This window comes from Salvelinus fontinalis, chromosome 1, assembly GCF_029448725.1.
Source record: "Salvelinus fontinalis isolate EN_2023a chromosome 1, ASM2944872v1, whole genome shotgun sequence".
In the NCBI taxonomy this organism is placed as follows: Eukaryota; Metazoa; Chordata; class Actinopteri; order Salmoniformes; family Salmonidae; genus Salvelinus; species Salvelinus fontinalis.
Window position 1 is genome coordinate 31,953,943 of NC_074665.1, and position 16,711 is coordinate 31,970,653.

The 16,711-nt window shown below is 41.4% G+C and overlaps 1 protein-coding gene across 2 annotated transcripts in view; it reads left to right on the forward strand.

Annotated features, from left to right (window-relative positions):
• Positions 1-16,711, forward strand: part of LOC129853141 (adhesion G protein-coupled receptor A3-like) — a 295,014-nt gene that overhangs the window by 35,856 nt on the left and 242,447 nt on the right. For both annotated transcript variants that reach the window (XM_055918873.1, XM_055918884.1), the window contains exon 2: positions 3,997-4,068. In XM_055918873.1, the coding sequence (XP_055774848.1) occupies positions 3,997-4,068 (72 nt within the window). The remainder of the gene's footprint in view (positions 1-3,996; positions 4,069-16,711) is intronic.

The following is a 16,711-nucleotide window of genomic DNA, read 5'->3' on the forward strand; positions in this document are numbered from 1 at the left end:
CAGAGCGACTTACAGTAGAGTGCATACATTTTACATACTGAGACAAGGATATCCCTACCGGCCAAACCCTCCCTAACCCGGACGACGCTATGCCAATTGTGCATCGCCCCACGGACCTCCCGGTTGTGCCCTAGACCACTGCTCCACCCGGGAGGCCTTCCTAAGCCAGGATTCAGAAACGGCTAGGACATCCGGGTTGGCAGAGTGTGCTAAAGCAGTGAATAAAACAAACTTAGGGGGGAGGCTTCTAATGTTAACATGCATGAAACCAAGGCATTTACAGTTACAGAAGTCAACAAATGAGGGTGCCTGGGGAATGGGAGTGGAGCAAGGCACTGCAGCGCCTGGATTAACCTCTACATCATCATAGGATCATAGGAGGAGTAGGATAAGGTACGGCTGAAGGCTATAAGAACTGGTCATCTAGTGCATTTGGAACAGAGAGTAAAAGGAGCAGGTTTCTGGGCACGGAAGAATAGATTCAAGGCAAAATGTACAGACAAGGGTGTATGGTAGGATGTGAATAAAGTGGAGGTAAACCTAGGCATTGAGTGACGAGGAGAGAGGTATTGTCTCTAGAGACACCATTTAAACCAGGTGAGGTCACTGCATGTGTGGGAGGTGGAACAAAAGGGTTAGCTAAGTAATATTGAGCAGGGCTGGAGGCTCTACAGTGAAATAAGACAATAATCACTAACCAAAACATCAATGGACAAGGCATATTGACATTAGGGAGAGGCATGCGTAGCCGATCGATCATGGAGTCTAGTGAGTAGCTAGGCGGGCAAGAGACACGGCGATTCAGATAGCTAGCGGGCCGGGGCTTGCAGGCTAGCAGATGGGCCTTAGGGGGACGTTGCGACTGAAGAGTCAATTGTAGCCCCCTCGGGCGGTTACGTTGGCAGACCAGTCGTGATGGATCGGCAGGGCCCCGTGTAATAAAAGGGTCCAGGCCAATTGGCAAAATAGGTATTTTAGCCCAAGAAAATTGGACTTCTTCCGCTAACAGTCCAATATGCTCTAGACAGTTAGCGGGCCACAGCTAGCAGATGGGCATTCAGGGGACGTTGCGACGGAGGATCCTGTTGAAAACCATCTCGGGTGGATTACGTCGGTAGACCAGTTGTGAAGGATCGGCGGGGCTCCATATCTGCAGTAAAAGGGGTCCAGGCCAATTTGCAAAATAGGTATTGTAGCCCAAGGAGTGGCTGATTGACCTTTTCAGCTAGCCGGGAGATGGGCATAGCATAGGCAAGCTCCAGGCTAATTGTTTCTTGCTTCGGGACAGAGACATTAGCCAGGAGTAGCCACTCGGATAGCAGCTAGCTGCGATGATCCAGGTGAAATTGAATCGCGCTGCTATGCTCTGGTTTGAATCGCGCTGTGCAGACTGGCAGGATTTGTCCGGGTTAAAGGTTAGCTGATGACCGCTAGCAGTGGCTAGCTGACTACTAGCTAGTAGCCAGTTAGCTGGCTAGCTGCTGTTGAGGGTTCCGGTTCTAAAGTAAAGAAAATAGCAGATCCATACCACATTGGGTGAGGAAGGTTGCAGGAGAGTATGTTGGAGTTGAAGTTAAAAAATATTTTAAAAATATATACTTAATATATGTGAAGAAAAAATATATACACGGGACACGACAAGACAAAGAAATATTGGCCATATACCACACCCCCTCGCGCCTTATTGCTTAAATAACCGCTGTTCCATGCGTTCAACACGTGAGCAGTCTGTCAAGGTCAGGTCTTTCTAGTGTTAAAGGAGTAGTTCACTATTTTACAACTTGATGTTAGATGGTTGCTCACTCTGAAATTGGTCTATGGGCCAAGAGAAACTGTAATCCATGGTTCAGTTATTTAAACAGCCACTACAAACTTCATCTAACATAAGCCACCACAATCTAACAATCAATGTAAGTGATGGGGGCATGTGAGCTTTGTAAATTATTTTTATTTAAAAAATATATATTAAAAAAATTCTAATGTAAAAATCACCTAAAATATATTCCAATCAACACCATATTTGGTTTGATGTTACTTGATTGTTAGCTTTTGGTGTATGCAATTAGTTGAAGTTTGTAGTGGCTGTTTAAAAAAAAACATTAACCATGGATTTCAGTTTCTCCTGGTCAATATACTACATTCAGGTTGAGGAACCATCTAACATCAAGTTGTGAAATAGTGAACTACTTCTTTTGAACTTCTGGCAAAACTCTTATGATGCTCAGTTTTTAACTCTCAACTTGTGCTCATAATATGCAGTAGCTTGTCTCTCCGTTGACTGATTTAATATGCACTTGCTCAGCAGTCTCTATTAAAGGTCTTTAATGCCATTATACACTGTATTTATGCTCTCAAAATGTTCTTTGAATATATATTTTTTTGTGTACATTTTCACTTTGTGTATCCCACATCATGCCAATTCCAAAATAACTACAACCCCCCCGCCCCCCTCCCGCAAGGCTGGTGAATAATTTGCCGCCTCAGCACAATGCATTGTGGGATCACACTGCTTAATCCTAGGGCATTAGAAGGTGACAAAAGAAGATGACTCGTGACACAACCTAATTACCACTCTTGCCAAACCTCTGCCATTAGTCCTGAGAATGGAAGGGGAGGAGGAAGATGAGCGAGTGATTTGACCTTGGGTGTCTGTCTGTAGGAGCGTGCCAGTAGGAGACATGCAACGTGGTGCATGCAAAGCAGCAGGCCCCGTCTGCATGCAGACTCACTGCCATGCTCCACCACGCACTGCATGGCCATACCGCCAGGCCAGCCCTGCAGCAGACAGGATGATCTAAGGTCTGGCAAGAGCGATTTAATATTTTAGCAGATATGAAATCCCCAAAATGTCATTTTAGGTGTATTTCAAATTATGTGGATCTGGGCAGAGGAATGAGCATGACATAAATCATTACACACTCAGCCTACAGCTCTGAAGGGAAGGAGAGATGGGTGAACTGGGTATCTCAGCATTCAAAGTCAAAATAATTTACTGCTGTATTCAAGTCCATGAGTGGAAATCAATGGAAAAACGTTGCCGAGATCCTGCATTGTTCGTAAAGTGTTGGCAGGCAGGGTGTATATGTCTGTGTGTATGTGTGGTTGAACACAGACTAGTGGTTGTTTACTGGTGTGTGGGTGGACGTTATCTTTTGTCTGATATGTTTGTTTGTTTCACTAGAGCAGCAGGTAACACAGCCCTCCATCTGTGTCCTAACGAGTCCCCCTGGACACTCCAGACACAACACTGATGGGCTACTGTTTTTCACTATGGGATGATGTGCGTGTGTGTCTGTGCACTGCATTCGTCCTTGCTTTTGTGTAATTGTTTCTGTGACGGTGGTTATCTGAACTCCTTCCGGAGGCTCAGTGTGTTATGACTGATGTTTTTGAGTAATTGGGTGTGTTCTGCTAAGAGGCATTGCAGAGAGTCTTGAGTGAATGTTTTTAACCCTCCTTGATACACACACAAATACCCATATTACAAGATAAATACTCAAGATCCTTTTCCCCATATTTAAAAAAAATAAAGCACTACTTTACCCTTTAAATATATACTTCAACAAGAACAGAAATGTATATCCACATAGAGTGCTGGGGCAAATATGTATTTTTTGCCTATACTGTACCTGTTGAGCACATGCACAGCATTGATTTGTTTGCGGTTCATAGTGGTAGCTGTAGATCAGGGGGGGTCAAACAAGTTTGGCCCTGGGGGCCGCATTCGGTCTTCAACGAGGTTATATTTCCTAGCCGTCAAAAATGGCAAACAATAGCCACAAAAATCCATAAATAAGACAAAAAAAATGCATCCAAGACGGGACATTTAAGGCCAGATTAAATCAGAGATATATTTCTATCTCTCACCAAGTCATTGACAGGATGCATCATTTATTGGACATTTGTCTGTATTTTTGTGATATCTACTAATAAGTCTACTAATATGTCGAAAGGCTCACCATCTCACAGTCAACCTTTCCACTCTTCTGTCCACAGGATCCTCAGTAACAACAAGATCTCACTGCTGAAAAATGCCTCCTTCTTTGGCCTGACAGTCCTGGAGAAACTGTAAGTAAGCCATCTGCTGCTGGGAATTGTTCTGCTTGTCCTCCCCTGAGCCATAATGGCTGTCATCATGAGAATGACCCTGCCTGCGCTGTGGAAGGGACAGTGCAAGGGGACATCCATGGGGGCTAGGGTAACGCTCAAGGAGCTCTTGTTGTTAATGCTAGCCCAAATCAAATGTTGACTGCTTCCACCTTCAAGACACTGCACTTAACCTAAATTGCCTGAGTCAATGTCTTAACGTTTATAATATATAGTATGATATACACTGAGTGTACAAAACCTGTCATAGACTGACCCAGATGAATCCAGGTGAACGCTATGATCCATTATTGATGTCAAGTGTCAAATCCATTTCAATTAGTGTAGATGAAGGGGAGGAGAAAGGTTAAAGAAGGATTTTGAAGCCTTTAGACAATTGAGAACTTGGAGTGTGTATGTGTGCCATTCAGAGGGTGAAATGGGCAAGACAAAAAATTGAAGTGCCTTTAAACAGGGTATGGTAGTAGGTGCCAGGCGACGCTGTTTCACGCTCAACAGTTTCCCGTGTGTATCAAGAATGGTCTACCACCCAAAGGACATCAACCCAACTTGATACAACTGTGAGAAGCAATGGAGTCTACATGGGCCAGCATCCCTGTGGAACGCTTCCTACAACTTGTAGAGTCCATGCCCTGACGAATTGAGGCTGTTATGACGGCAAAGGGGTGAGTGCAACTCAATATTAGGAAGGTGTTCCTAATGTTTGGTATGCTCAGTGCATATCATATCATAAATAGGGTCCTATAAAATCCCATTTATTTGTTGCCTGATTCCGTTTAGTTTTTTCCCAAATTCCATTTTCTCTGTTTTGTTTTGCCAGGTTTCTGTTTTCAAGTTTCTGCTTTAATTTTTTATTTTTTTTAATCATTTAGCAGACACTCTTATCCGGAGCGACTCACAGGAGCAATAAGGGTTAAGTGCCTTGCTCAAGGGCACATCGACAGGATTTTTCACCTAGTTGGCTCGTGTGAACACAGGCAGAGAAGCACAAGAAGAGCAGGTGTGTGGCGGGAGAGGGGGTGAAAACACTTTGTTGGGGACCGCAGCAAGGCAAATTGGTGCAACAGCAAAACGTCACTTCTAGCGACAAATCAAGGAACCAATAGCGGATCTCACTGACAAATTGTTGGCAACATCTCACGGCTACATAGGGATGGGCAAGACTCCCTCATGACCAGTCCGTCCATCCTGCCAACTGTAGGCAGGGCACAGCGACTGTGCTATCACGAGCGGGGTGTGCCAAAGCACCGCTTACAGGTGCCCTCAGTGAGTGGGCTGTGGGGGCCAGCTGTTGCAGAGTCTGCCCGTTTGGCGCCCAGAAGGCCGTGGTGCTACGGCTGACTGACGGGCTTACCCAGCACCGTCTGTGATGCTGTGGAATTTTGATTCTACCACACTGTGACCAGAGTCCCCATTACTGTACCCTGAATCTGGAAGGGAGAGGAGGTAGCTAGACACATTGAGATGAGACTGAGCTGATGATTATACAGCATATTGCCTGGTCTTTCTGGTTACTCAAGCATTTGAGGGTGTGGAATATTGTTCTGCATATTGTTCTGTTTTAAAGATTATATCATGGTTTGATTATTGAGCTGCTGGCTATGTACCATTGATTAGCATATATTTGCAACCACCTGCTCAAAAGGGAGATTCATGTTCAATGCAATTATTTTACCTTTTGTTTTACCCACACTGGAATTGATACATTTCATCACATCAGAGAGGAGACGTATTGGGTGATGGCCTGAATCTCACCATATAGTCCTGGGCTCATTATCTGTCAAAGTGGGTGAGATTTATAGCATGCATATGAACAAAGCACACCACTGTTCTCTGTCAAGATGTGATGCTTTACTAGTTCAATGTGTTCCCACAATATAAACTATACCATTCCATAGCATTTCATTTCCTTGAATCCCATGTCGTCAAATTGAGAATTCAATAATAGTATGTGACCTATGTAGCATGTGATATGTACAGGTAACTGCCAAAATAATGGAAACACATGAGTAAATGAGGGATAAAAGAAGTGATTCTTGAGTTAATTAAGGAATTAACATCCCATCATGCTTACGGTCATGTATAAAAATGCTGGGCAGGCCATTATTTTGGCTACCATGGCTATGCCCTCATATAGGATGACAATGCCCCCATCCACAGGGCACGAGTGGTCACTGAATGGTTTAATGAGCATGAAAATGATGTAAACCATATACCATGTCTGTCTGTCTCCAGATCTCAACCCAATTGAACACTTATGGGAGATTCTGGAGCGGCGCTTGAGACAGTGTTTTCCACCACCATCAACAAAACACCAAATGATGGAATTTCTCATTGACGAATGCTGTCGCATCCCTCCAATAGAGTTCCAGACACTTGTAAAACCTATGCCAAGGGCATTGCAGCTGTTCTGGCTCGTGATGGCCCAACACCCTACTAAGACATTTTATGTTGGTGTTTCCTTTATTTTGCCAGTTACCTGTATGTGTATGTATGTACAGTTGAAGTCAGAAGTTTACATACACTTAGGTTGTAGTCATTAAAACTCGTTTTTCACCCACTCCACAAATTTCTTGTTAACAAACTATAGTTTTGGCAAGTCGGTTAGGACATCTACTTTGTGCATGACACAATACATTTTTCCAACAATTGTTTACAGACAGATTATTTCACTTATAATTCACTGTATCACAATTCCAGTGGGTCTGAAGTTTACATACAGTAAGTTGACTGCCTTTAAAGAGCTTGGAAAATTCCAGAAAATTATGTCATGGCTTTAGAAGCTTCTGATAGGCTAATTGACATCATTTGAGTCAATTGGAAGTGTACCTGTGGATGTATTTCAAGGCCTACCTTCAAACTCAGTGCCTCTTTGCTTGACATCATGGGAAAATCAAAAGAAATCTGCCAAGACCTCAGAAAAAAATATGTAGACCTCCACAAGTCTGGTTCATCCTTGGGAGCAATTTCCAAATACCTGAAGGTACCACGTTCATCTGTACAAACAATAGTACGCAAGTATAAACACCATGGGACCACACAGCCGTCATTCCGCCCAGGAAGGAGACGCGTTCTGTCTCCTAGAGATGAACATACTGTCAATTGTCTAGGTGATGTGGGTAAGGCGGAGTCATGCGCAGGACACAAAGATGAGTAATAATCGTAACTTTACTCAATAAACAATCTTCCATCAAGGAGAACAAAATTCCAGAGCACATAAATGAGACAACTTGAAAACAATAAACACACACAAAACCATGATGGAACCAGATGGTTAAATAAGGAATAATTTATAACGTAATGGAAAACAGGTGTGTACAATCAAGACCAAACAAAAGGAAAACTAAATGTAGATCGGTGGAGACTAGAAAGCCGGTGACGCCGAACGCCGCCCGAACAAGGAGAGGCACCAACTTCGGCGGAAGTCGTGACACGTACATTGGTGCGAAAAGGGCAAATCAATCCCAGATGTGACGATGCTGGAGGAAACAGGTACAAAAGTATCTATTAACACAGTAAAACGAGTCCTATATCGACATAACCTGAAAGGCCACTCAGCAAGGAAGAAGCCACTGCTCCAAAACCGCCATAAAAAAGACAGACTACGGTTTGCATCTGCACATGGGGACAAAGATCGTACTTTTTGGAGAAATGTCCTCTAGTCTGATGAAACAAAAATAGTACTGTTTAGCCATAATGACCATCATTATGTTTGGAGGAAAAAGGGGGAGGCTTGCATGCCGAAGAACACTATCCCAACCGTGAAGCACGGGGGTGGCAGCATCATGTTGTGGGGGTGCTTTGCTGCAGGAGGGACTGGTGCATTTCACGAAATAGATGGCATCATGAGGGAGGAAAATTATGTTGATATATTGAAGCAACATCTCAAGACATCAGTCAGGAAGTTAAAGGTTGGTCGCAAATGGGTCTTCCAAATGGACAATGACCTCAAGCATACTTCCAAAGTTGTGGAAAATGGCTTAAGGACAAGAAAGTCAAGGTATTGGAGTGGCCATCACAAAGCCCTGACCTCAATCCTATAGAACATTTGTGGGCAGAACTGAAAAAGCGTGTGTTCTGAGCAAGGAGGCCTAAAAACCTGGCTCCGTTACACCAGCTCTGTCAGGAGGAATGGGCCAATATTCACCCAACTTATTGTGGGAAGCTTGTGGAAGGCTATCCAAAACATTTGACCCAAGTTAAGCAACTTAAAGGCAATGCTACCAAATAATAATTGAGTGTATGTAAACTTCTGACCCACTGGGAATGTGATGAAAGAGATAAAAGCTGAAATTAATCATTCTCTCTACTAGACATCAGTCAGAAAGTTAAAGCTTGGTCGCAAATGGATCTTCCAAATGGACAATGACCCCAAGCATACTTCCAAAGTTGTGGCAAAATGGCTTAAGGAAATAAATCATTCTCTCTACTATTTTTCTGACATTTCACATTCTTAAAATGAAGTGGTGATCCTAACTGACCGAAGACAGGGAATTTTTACTAGAATTAAATGTCAGGAATTGTGAAAAACGGAGTTTGAATATATTTGGCTAAGGTGTATGTAAACTTCTGACTTCAACTGTATGCATGTTATAGTATGTGATATGCATCAATCTGAGTTTACTGCCCACAGGCATTTACTTAAGAGAGGACATATGTTGTTTTGGCTACTTAGTTAGAACCTTGACCAAAAGTTCCTATGTCATGAGGAGTAGATAGGTTAAGTGTAGGGTGGCATAGAGATGGAGTAGAGCGAAATGACCTCACCTCTGAGACAGAATCAAAATGCAGGGTGGCGACTGGCGTTCTTCACTCTGTAAATGGACTTCAGGAGGGTGACTCGTTCTCTAAAGTTTGTTCTTGTTGTTTTCTGTTGGAAAGAGGTATATTACTGACATCTATCCATACCTCTTTAGGGTAGTGTCTCCTTCTATAGTGATTGATGTATATATGGCACATCCTCAAAGGACAAATCACTTTGCCTGATTAAGCAAAAAACAAGTGTAATTTTGTTCACAGTGATAATATATATACAGTGGGGAGAACAAGTATTTGATACACTGACGATTTTGCAGGTTTTCCTACTTACAAAGCATGTAGAGGTCTGTAATTGTTAACATAGGTACACTTCAACTGTGAGAGACGGAATCTAAAACAAAAATCCAGAAAATTACATTGTATTATTTTTAAGTAATTAATTTGCATTTTATTGCATGACATAAAAATCATACAATGTGATTTTCTGGATTTTTGTTTTAGATTCCGTCTCTCACAGTTGAAGTGTACCTATGATAACAATTACAGACCTCTACATGCTTTGTAAGAAGTAGGAAAACCTGCAAAATCGGCAGTGTATCAAATACTTGTTCTCCCCACTGTGTGTGTATATATATATTTGAGGGATCACGTGAAATGTAGGGGTTATAAAACTCCCTCCTGGGGTAAAGGGTGCAGGCAGGCAATATAACTGACTGTGTATTGATTAAAGCTTTGATGTCGAAGACACAGTGGGGTCTGTAATGATTAGATCCCTTGATAAAGATGAGCAAAATAGACTGAACAAAATAAATAATACAAGTACGAGCTATATTATATGCTCATAAATTGTTTTTTAAAATTATTGTTTATTAATACAATTGCTCAGAAGAAGAGATTTTGTTTAACAAGTAATAAATAGCAAATTCTCAAAGTAAGGGGGGCAGAATTATTGGATCCCCTGTTTCAAATACTCCAGCACCCTCCCCTTGTGAGGAAAATGACATTGAGCCGGCATTGGCACTTGGGTTGGAACTGGTGTTATGGTCATATGAACTTCAAATAGAGGCATTTGGCCACACTCACTAGCGGTGGGTTTGAACTTCCGAAAGAACAATGCATATGCAGAAAATACCTTATACCTACTGTAAAATATGGTGGCGGATCTTTGAAGTTATGGTGCTATTTTGCTTCCAGTGGTCAATGGCATCATGAACTTTACCAAGTACCAGAACATTTTAGGCAAAAAACCAGGAGGCTGAAACTTGGCTGCGAGTGGATCTTTCAGTATGCGTCCAGTATGAAGAAAGTTGGAGGTCGTTTCACGAGCCAAAGCTAGCTAGCGTTATTGCACTGACTGGAAGTCTATGATATCTAATAGCATGCTAGCAGTTCCTATAGACTCCCAGTCATTGTGCTAACGCTAGAGTTCATCTGACTCTGGGGAAGTAGATAAAAAGCTTCATGGCCAAAATCCCAGTGTGTCCCTTTAACTAGACCAAAATGTTCCGTAGTTTTAGTCAACTGATAATAATTAAAACAAAAGATGGATGAAATTTCCCAAAATATCACTAACACTAAAAGGTATTTTAAGACTAAAACTAAATCGAAAGTAGCTGCCAGAATTAACACTGGTATGGAGGCATGGTCTAAAGAGGCCAATTTCTCTTCTCTCTCTTCATTGTTGCCTCTGTGATGCCTGGTCTCAGTGGTTCTCTCTGCAAGGCTATCATCAACTCTGTTTTTCAGCCTAAAAAAGAGAAGCATTCATTCCCCCTTGCTTACAATTTTTCAAAATGGTCTATGGTTCAACATTTGAACAACTTTTTTTATTTACAACATTTTGTTACGGTTTCCAGACAGGAAGTTTGTGAAATCGATAGATTACGGCCTAATTTATTTATTTCAATTGACGGATTTCCTTATATGGACTGTAACGCAGTAAAATCTTAGAAATGGTTGCATTTTGCATTTATATCTTTGTTCAGTATACAGTGCATTTGAAAGTATTCATACCCCTTGACTTTTTCCACATTTCCACAAGTATTCAGACCCTTTACTCAGTACTTTGTTGATTACAGCCTGTATTTGGGGAGTTTCTCCCATTCTCTGCAGGGCCTCTCAAGCTATCTCAGGTTGGATGAGGAGCGTCGCTGCACAGCTATTTTCAGGTCTCTCCAGAGATGTTCGATCGTGTTCAAGTCCGGGCTCTGCCTAGGCCCCTCAAGGACATTCAGAAACTTGTCGCGAAGCCACTCCTGCGTTGTCTTGGGTTTGTGCTTAGGGTCGTTGTCCTGTTGAAAGGTGACCCTTTGCCCCAGTCTGAGATTCTGAGCGCTTTGGCACAGGTTTTCACCAAGGATCTCTCTGTACTTTGCTCTGGTCATCTTTGCCTCGATCCTAACTAGTCTCCCAGTCCCTGCTGCTGAAAAACATCCCCACAGCATGATACTGGCACTACCATGCTTCACCGTAGGGATGGTGCCTGGTTTCCTCCAGACGTCACGCTTGGCAGTCAGGTCAAATAGTTTAATCTTGGTTTCATCAGACTGGAGAACCTTGTTTCTCATGGTCTGAGTCTTTAGGTGGCTTTTGGCAAACAAGCGGGCTGTCTTGTGCCTTTTACTGAGGAGTGGCTTGCATCTGGCCAATCTACCATAAAGGCCAGATTGGTGGAGTGCTGTAGAGATGGTTGTCCTTCAGGAAGGTTCTCCCATCTCAAAAGAGGAACTCTGGAGCTCTTTCAGAGTGAACATCGGGTTCTTGGTCACCTCCCTGACCAAGGCTCTTCTCCCCTGATTGCTCAGTTTGGCCAGGCTCTAGCAAGAGTTTTTGTGGTTCCAAACTTCTTCCATTTAAGAATGACCCAGGCCACTGTGTTTTTGGGGGACCTTCAATGCTGCAGAAATGTTCTGGTACCCTTCCCCAGATCTGTGCCTCAACACAATCCTGTCTAGGAGCTCTAATGACAATTCCTTCGACCTCATGGCTTAGTTTTTGCTCTGACATGCACTGTCAACTGTGGGACCTTATATAGACAGGTGTGTGCCTTTCCAACCAATTAATTTACCATAGGTGGAGTCCAATCAAGTTGTAGAAACATCTGAAGGATGTTCAATGGAAACAGCATGCACCTGAGATCAATTTCGAGTCTCATAGCAATACTTATGTAAAAAATGTTTTTTCTTTTTTATACATTTGCTGAAAATTATAACTGGTTTTCACTTGTCATTATGTGATACTATGTGTATATTGATGAGGGGAAAATTACTTTATCCCATTTTAGAATAAGTCTGTAAAGTAACAAAATGTGGAAAAAGTCAAGGGGTCTGAAATATTTTCCGAATGCATTGTATATGATAGGGTTGAAGGGGAAATTAATTCAGCAATATATATAATAGAATCATGTTCTTATATACTGTATGTTCTTAGCTCAGGTTTTGTGGAACAATTTAGAAGGGCTGGGAATTTCCAGGGACCTCATGATACAATATTATCACGATACTTAGCTGCCAATATGATATGTATTGCGATTCGATACTGCATTTGTATTGCGATCCAAAGTTCCATTCCAAATATTGCTCAACATATGTCTGCTGCAGAGGGACAAGAGAGCGCGACGAGAAGGACTCTCCCGCTAGAATGAACGGTATGCATCTTCTAGCGATCTATTGATAGGATCCTGTCAGTCACAAAGTTAGCGATGACAGAGAAACGCAGCAGAGAGAAAGAGGCGAAGCGCAAGGTTTTACTTGCCAAAATAAGCCCAATTCTTTTCTATGGGCTTACTTTGACCTGAACTTGTCTCCTGCTTTTCCCGCCTTTGGGACAACAACTCTCATCGTTTGGGTGGAGACATGAGCATCTCGTCATTATATACAGATCTCTAGTTTCAGTCAAATTTCCTTACGCAGACGAGAGAGCGCATGATGCTCGTGAATTTCCACATCCAATGTGGAACGATGAGTGGTAACGATAAGACGAAATATAGCCTAGTTATTGTTTTCTGACACTAATGTATTTTCTTTTTGCGTGTTTCACATAGCCAGCCATGCGGAGTCGTGGCACCAAGGAGGTTATTTACTGTGTGTTGATTGACAACTGAATAGCAAGTGTTGACTAGTTTATAAAAGGTGTCGAACTGATGAATGAAGTCGATCTCCTATATGCCTTTAGTATTCATAAATCATGCAACGAGTATACACAACATTAAGAACACCTGCTCTTTCCATGACATAGACTGACTAGAGCTGTGTTCGAATACTCATACTAACATAGTGTATACTACATACTTAATGAGTATATACTACATGCTAGCTCTTAGCCAGTCTATCGAAAGTTTATGCTGTTGCTATGCAAGCTCTTGCTAGCTAGTTAGCATAACAAATGACTAGTTAGACATTTTAGGACTTCGGCTGAGGAGTAGGGTGATTTGAGCGATCTGACCACCTTACAACGGCAGTCAAGCACCCAAGCTAACGTTGGCTAGCTTGCTAGCTACTTCCAGACACAAATGAGTGACCACTCTGACCATTTTACTCGCCCTTGCACAGCTGGTTAGGCAGTTTTCATGTTATCCAGAGCGTTGTTGACAAAATGTAATTAGGCTTTTTTTGCAGACTTTAACTGACACCGGCCATATTCAACCGGTGTTGGGCGCTCATTCATTATTCTGCGCTCTCGTACACTCAGACGAGAGTGCTCTGAAATCGGAGTAGATTGAGAGCTAATTTACAAAAAGCACCCGAATGTCCATTGAGAACGCACAACGACTATACCATTTAGCTAAGCTAAGAATGACGGGAATAATCAAGTCAATAAACGCTGGGTAGTTAGTTCGCCTATAGTTAATATAGTGGCAAGTTTGATGTATAAGTAGCTAACTAACGTAATGGTACATACTGCTGTAATGATATGCTATGTGGTTCGTAAGGACAGCATAGTTAACACATTGTGAGCCAACATAACGTGTAAGGTAACTTATTTGAAAATGTATTAATTTATTACATTGCTCAACATTCTGTTAACATTTGTCATAATTAGTTAAAGCAAGGAATTTGTATCAGCTGTCGATGGACTTCGGCTGCATATTTTCCGTCATTTTCTTCAAATCTAAAAACGATGTGAATCCACACCCATTTCTTGAAGAATTGCATTCTGGGCCCTAAAGTCCGGAAATAGTAAGTTATTTTATATTTTATTTTATTAACAACAAATCAATACAGAAAGTACATGAGGGAACACAAGTATATATAGATTATATACAATGGACAATCGAGCTAGGGGGTACAAAATCACATTACAATTACACAAGGACCTTAAGGGACATACATACACTTACAATTCTAACAGCTTTTCTGTTAGTAGAGTATTTAACTGTCTTAAATACAGTTCAATTTCTTTTTTTGTAGGGTAAAAAAAAAAAAAAAATGTGTTTGTAAATTTACACTTGTGTATATGAAATTTGGCCAAAAGAATAATGAAATTAATTACATAAAAATGTTTCAGCTTATTTCTATCGTATGTAAAGAATTCAAGCAGTACATCTCTCCACAATAGTGTAAAATCTTCATAAATGTGTTCAGTTATAAATCTACTGATGTCTTGCCACAGTTTTCTTACATGAATACAATGCCAAAAAAGATGCAACACTGTTTCTGGGTGGTCATTACAAAAGGAGCAATTTGAGTTGATGTTTTCCTTAAACTTCTTCATATAGTGGTTGGCAGGATAATATTTATGAATAATTTTAAAGGAAACTTCCTTAAATTTGTTAAGTGTGTGGCAACATCCAAACTTTTTTCCAACAGATATTATCAATAAATCCATTCCAATAAGGCATGACATAAGGTATAGATATAACATCCTGCTGAAACAAGGTTCATATCGCTCTGTTGTTGAATGGACCAAAAGAGAAACAAATATTTCCTACTGATGAGTCAACAGGGTCAATAGAAGGTCCAGAAATAGTTTCTTCTGCATGTATACTTCATATTTTGACGAATTAGGTACGTGATCCGGGAACTTTTGGCATACTAACTATATTCATACTATGACCAATAAGCATACTATATTCTCAATTCACGTCACAAATAGTATGGTTAGTGTGAGTAGTATGAGTATTCGGACACAATTTATTTCAGTGCTTTTAGGGCCCATAATGCAATTCTTCAGAAAATGGGTGTGGCTTCACAACGTTTTCAGATTTGAAGAAAATGGCAGAAATATGCAGCCGAGTCCAACGAGAGCTGATACAAATCCGTTTAACTAATTATGACAAATATTAACAGAATGCTGACCAATGTAATAAAGTAATACATTTTCAAATAAGTTACGTTATACCTTATGTTGGCTGACAATTTGTCAGCTACGCTATCCATATGATCTGCAAAGCATTTCATTATAGCAGTATGTACCGGGTATGTTAGCTACTTACTGTAACGTTGGTTGGCTACTAATACATCGAACTTGCCGGTATATTTACTTTATGCTATCTAACTATCCAACGTATATTGACTTGATTATTCAAGTCATTCATAGCTTAGCTAAGTGGTATAGTGATGTGGGTGTGTTGGTAAATTCGCACTGGCTATCTACTCTGATTTCAGAGCACTCTCGTCTGACTGCCAGAGCGCAGAATAACTGATGAATTACAACACCTGTTGAATGTGGCCGGTGTCAGTATCTGTACTGATGGCGCAAAAGCCATGACAGGGAGACATAGTGGAGTAGTAACGCGCGTGCAAGCAGTTGCCCCCGACACCACTTGGATGCACTGCAGTATCCACCGAGAGGCTCTTGCTGCCAAGGGAATGCCTGACAGTTTGAAAGATGTTTTGGACACTACATTGAAAATGGTTAACTTTGTTAAAGCAAGGCCCCTGAACCCGCATGTATTTTCTGCACTATGCAATGATATGGGCAGCGACCATGTAATGCTTTTACAACATACAAAAGTGCCATGGTTATCAAGGGGGAAAGTATTGACATGTTTTTTTGAATTGAGAGATGAGCTTACTGTTTTCTTTACTGACATTAATTTTCACTTGTCTGACTGCTTGCATGAGGATGAGTTTCTCACACGACTGGCCTATCTGGGTGATGTTTTTTCTCGCCTGAATGATCTGAATCTAGGATTACAGGGACCCTCCGCAACTGTATTCAATGTGCGATACAAAATTGAGGCTTTGATTAATAAGTTGGAGCTCTTCTTTGTCTGCATTAACAAGACCAACAGACAGCTATTTCTGTAATTGTATGATTTTTTTTGTTTGCAAATGAACTCAAGCTTACAGACAATGTCAAATGAGATATAGCGAAGCATCTGAGTGAGTTGGGTGCACAATTACGCAGGTACCTTTCCGAAACGCATGACACAAACAGCTGGATTCGTTATCCCTTTCATGCCCTGCCTCCAATCCACTAACCGATATCTGAACAAGAGAGCCTCATCAAAATTGCAACAAGCGGTTCTGTGAAAATGTTATTTAATCAGAAGCCACTGCCAGATTTCTGGATTGGGCTGCGCTCAGAATGTCCTGATTTGGCAAATCGAGCTGTTAAGACACTGATGCCCTTTGCAACAACGTACCTATGTGAGAGAGGATTCTTGGCCCTCACTAGCATGAAATAGAGCATGAACTAGCATAAATACAGGCACAGACTGTGAAAAATTATTTAAGACTGAGACTCTCTCCAATTCAAACCAGCATTGCAGAGTTATGTGCGACCTTTCAAGCACACCCTTCTCATTAACCCGTGGTGAGTTATTCACAATTTTCGATGAACCTATAAGGTTTTATATGTAAGATGGTTAAATAAAGAGCAAAATTATTTATTATTATTATAT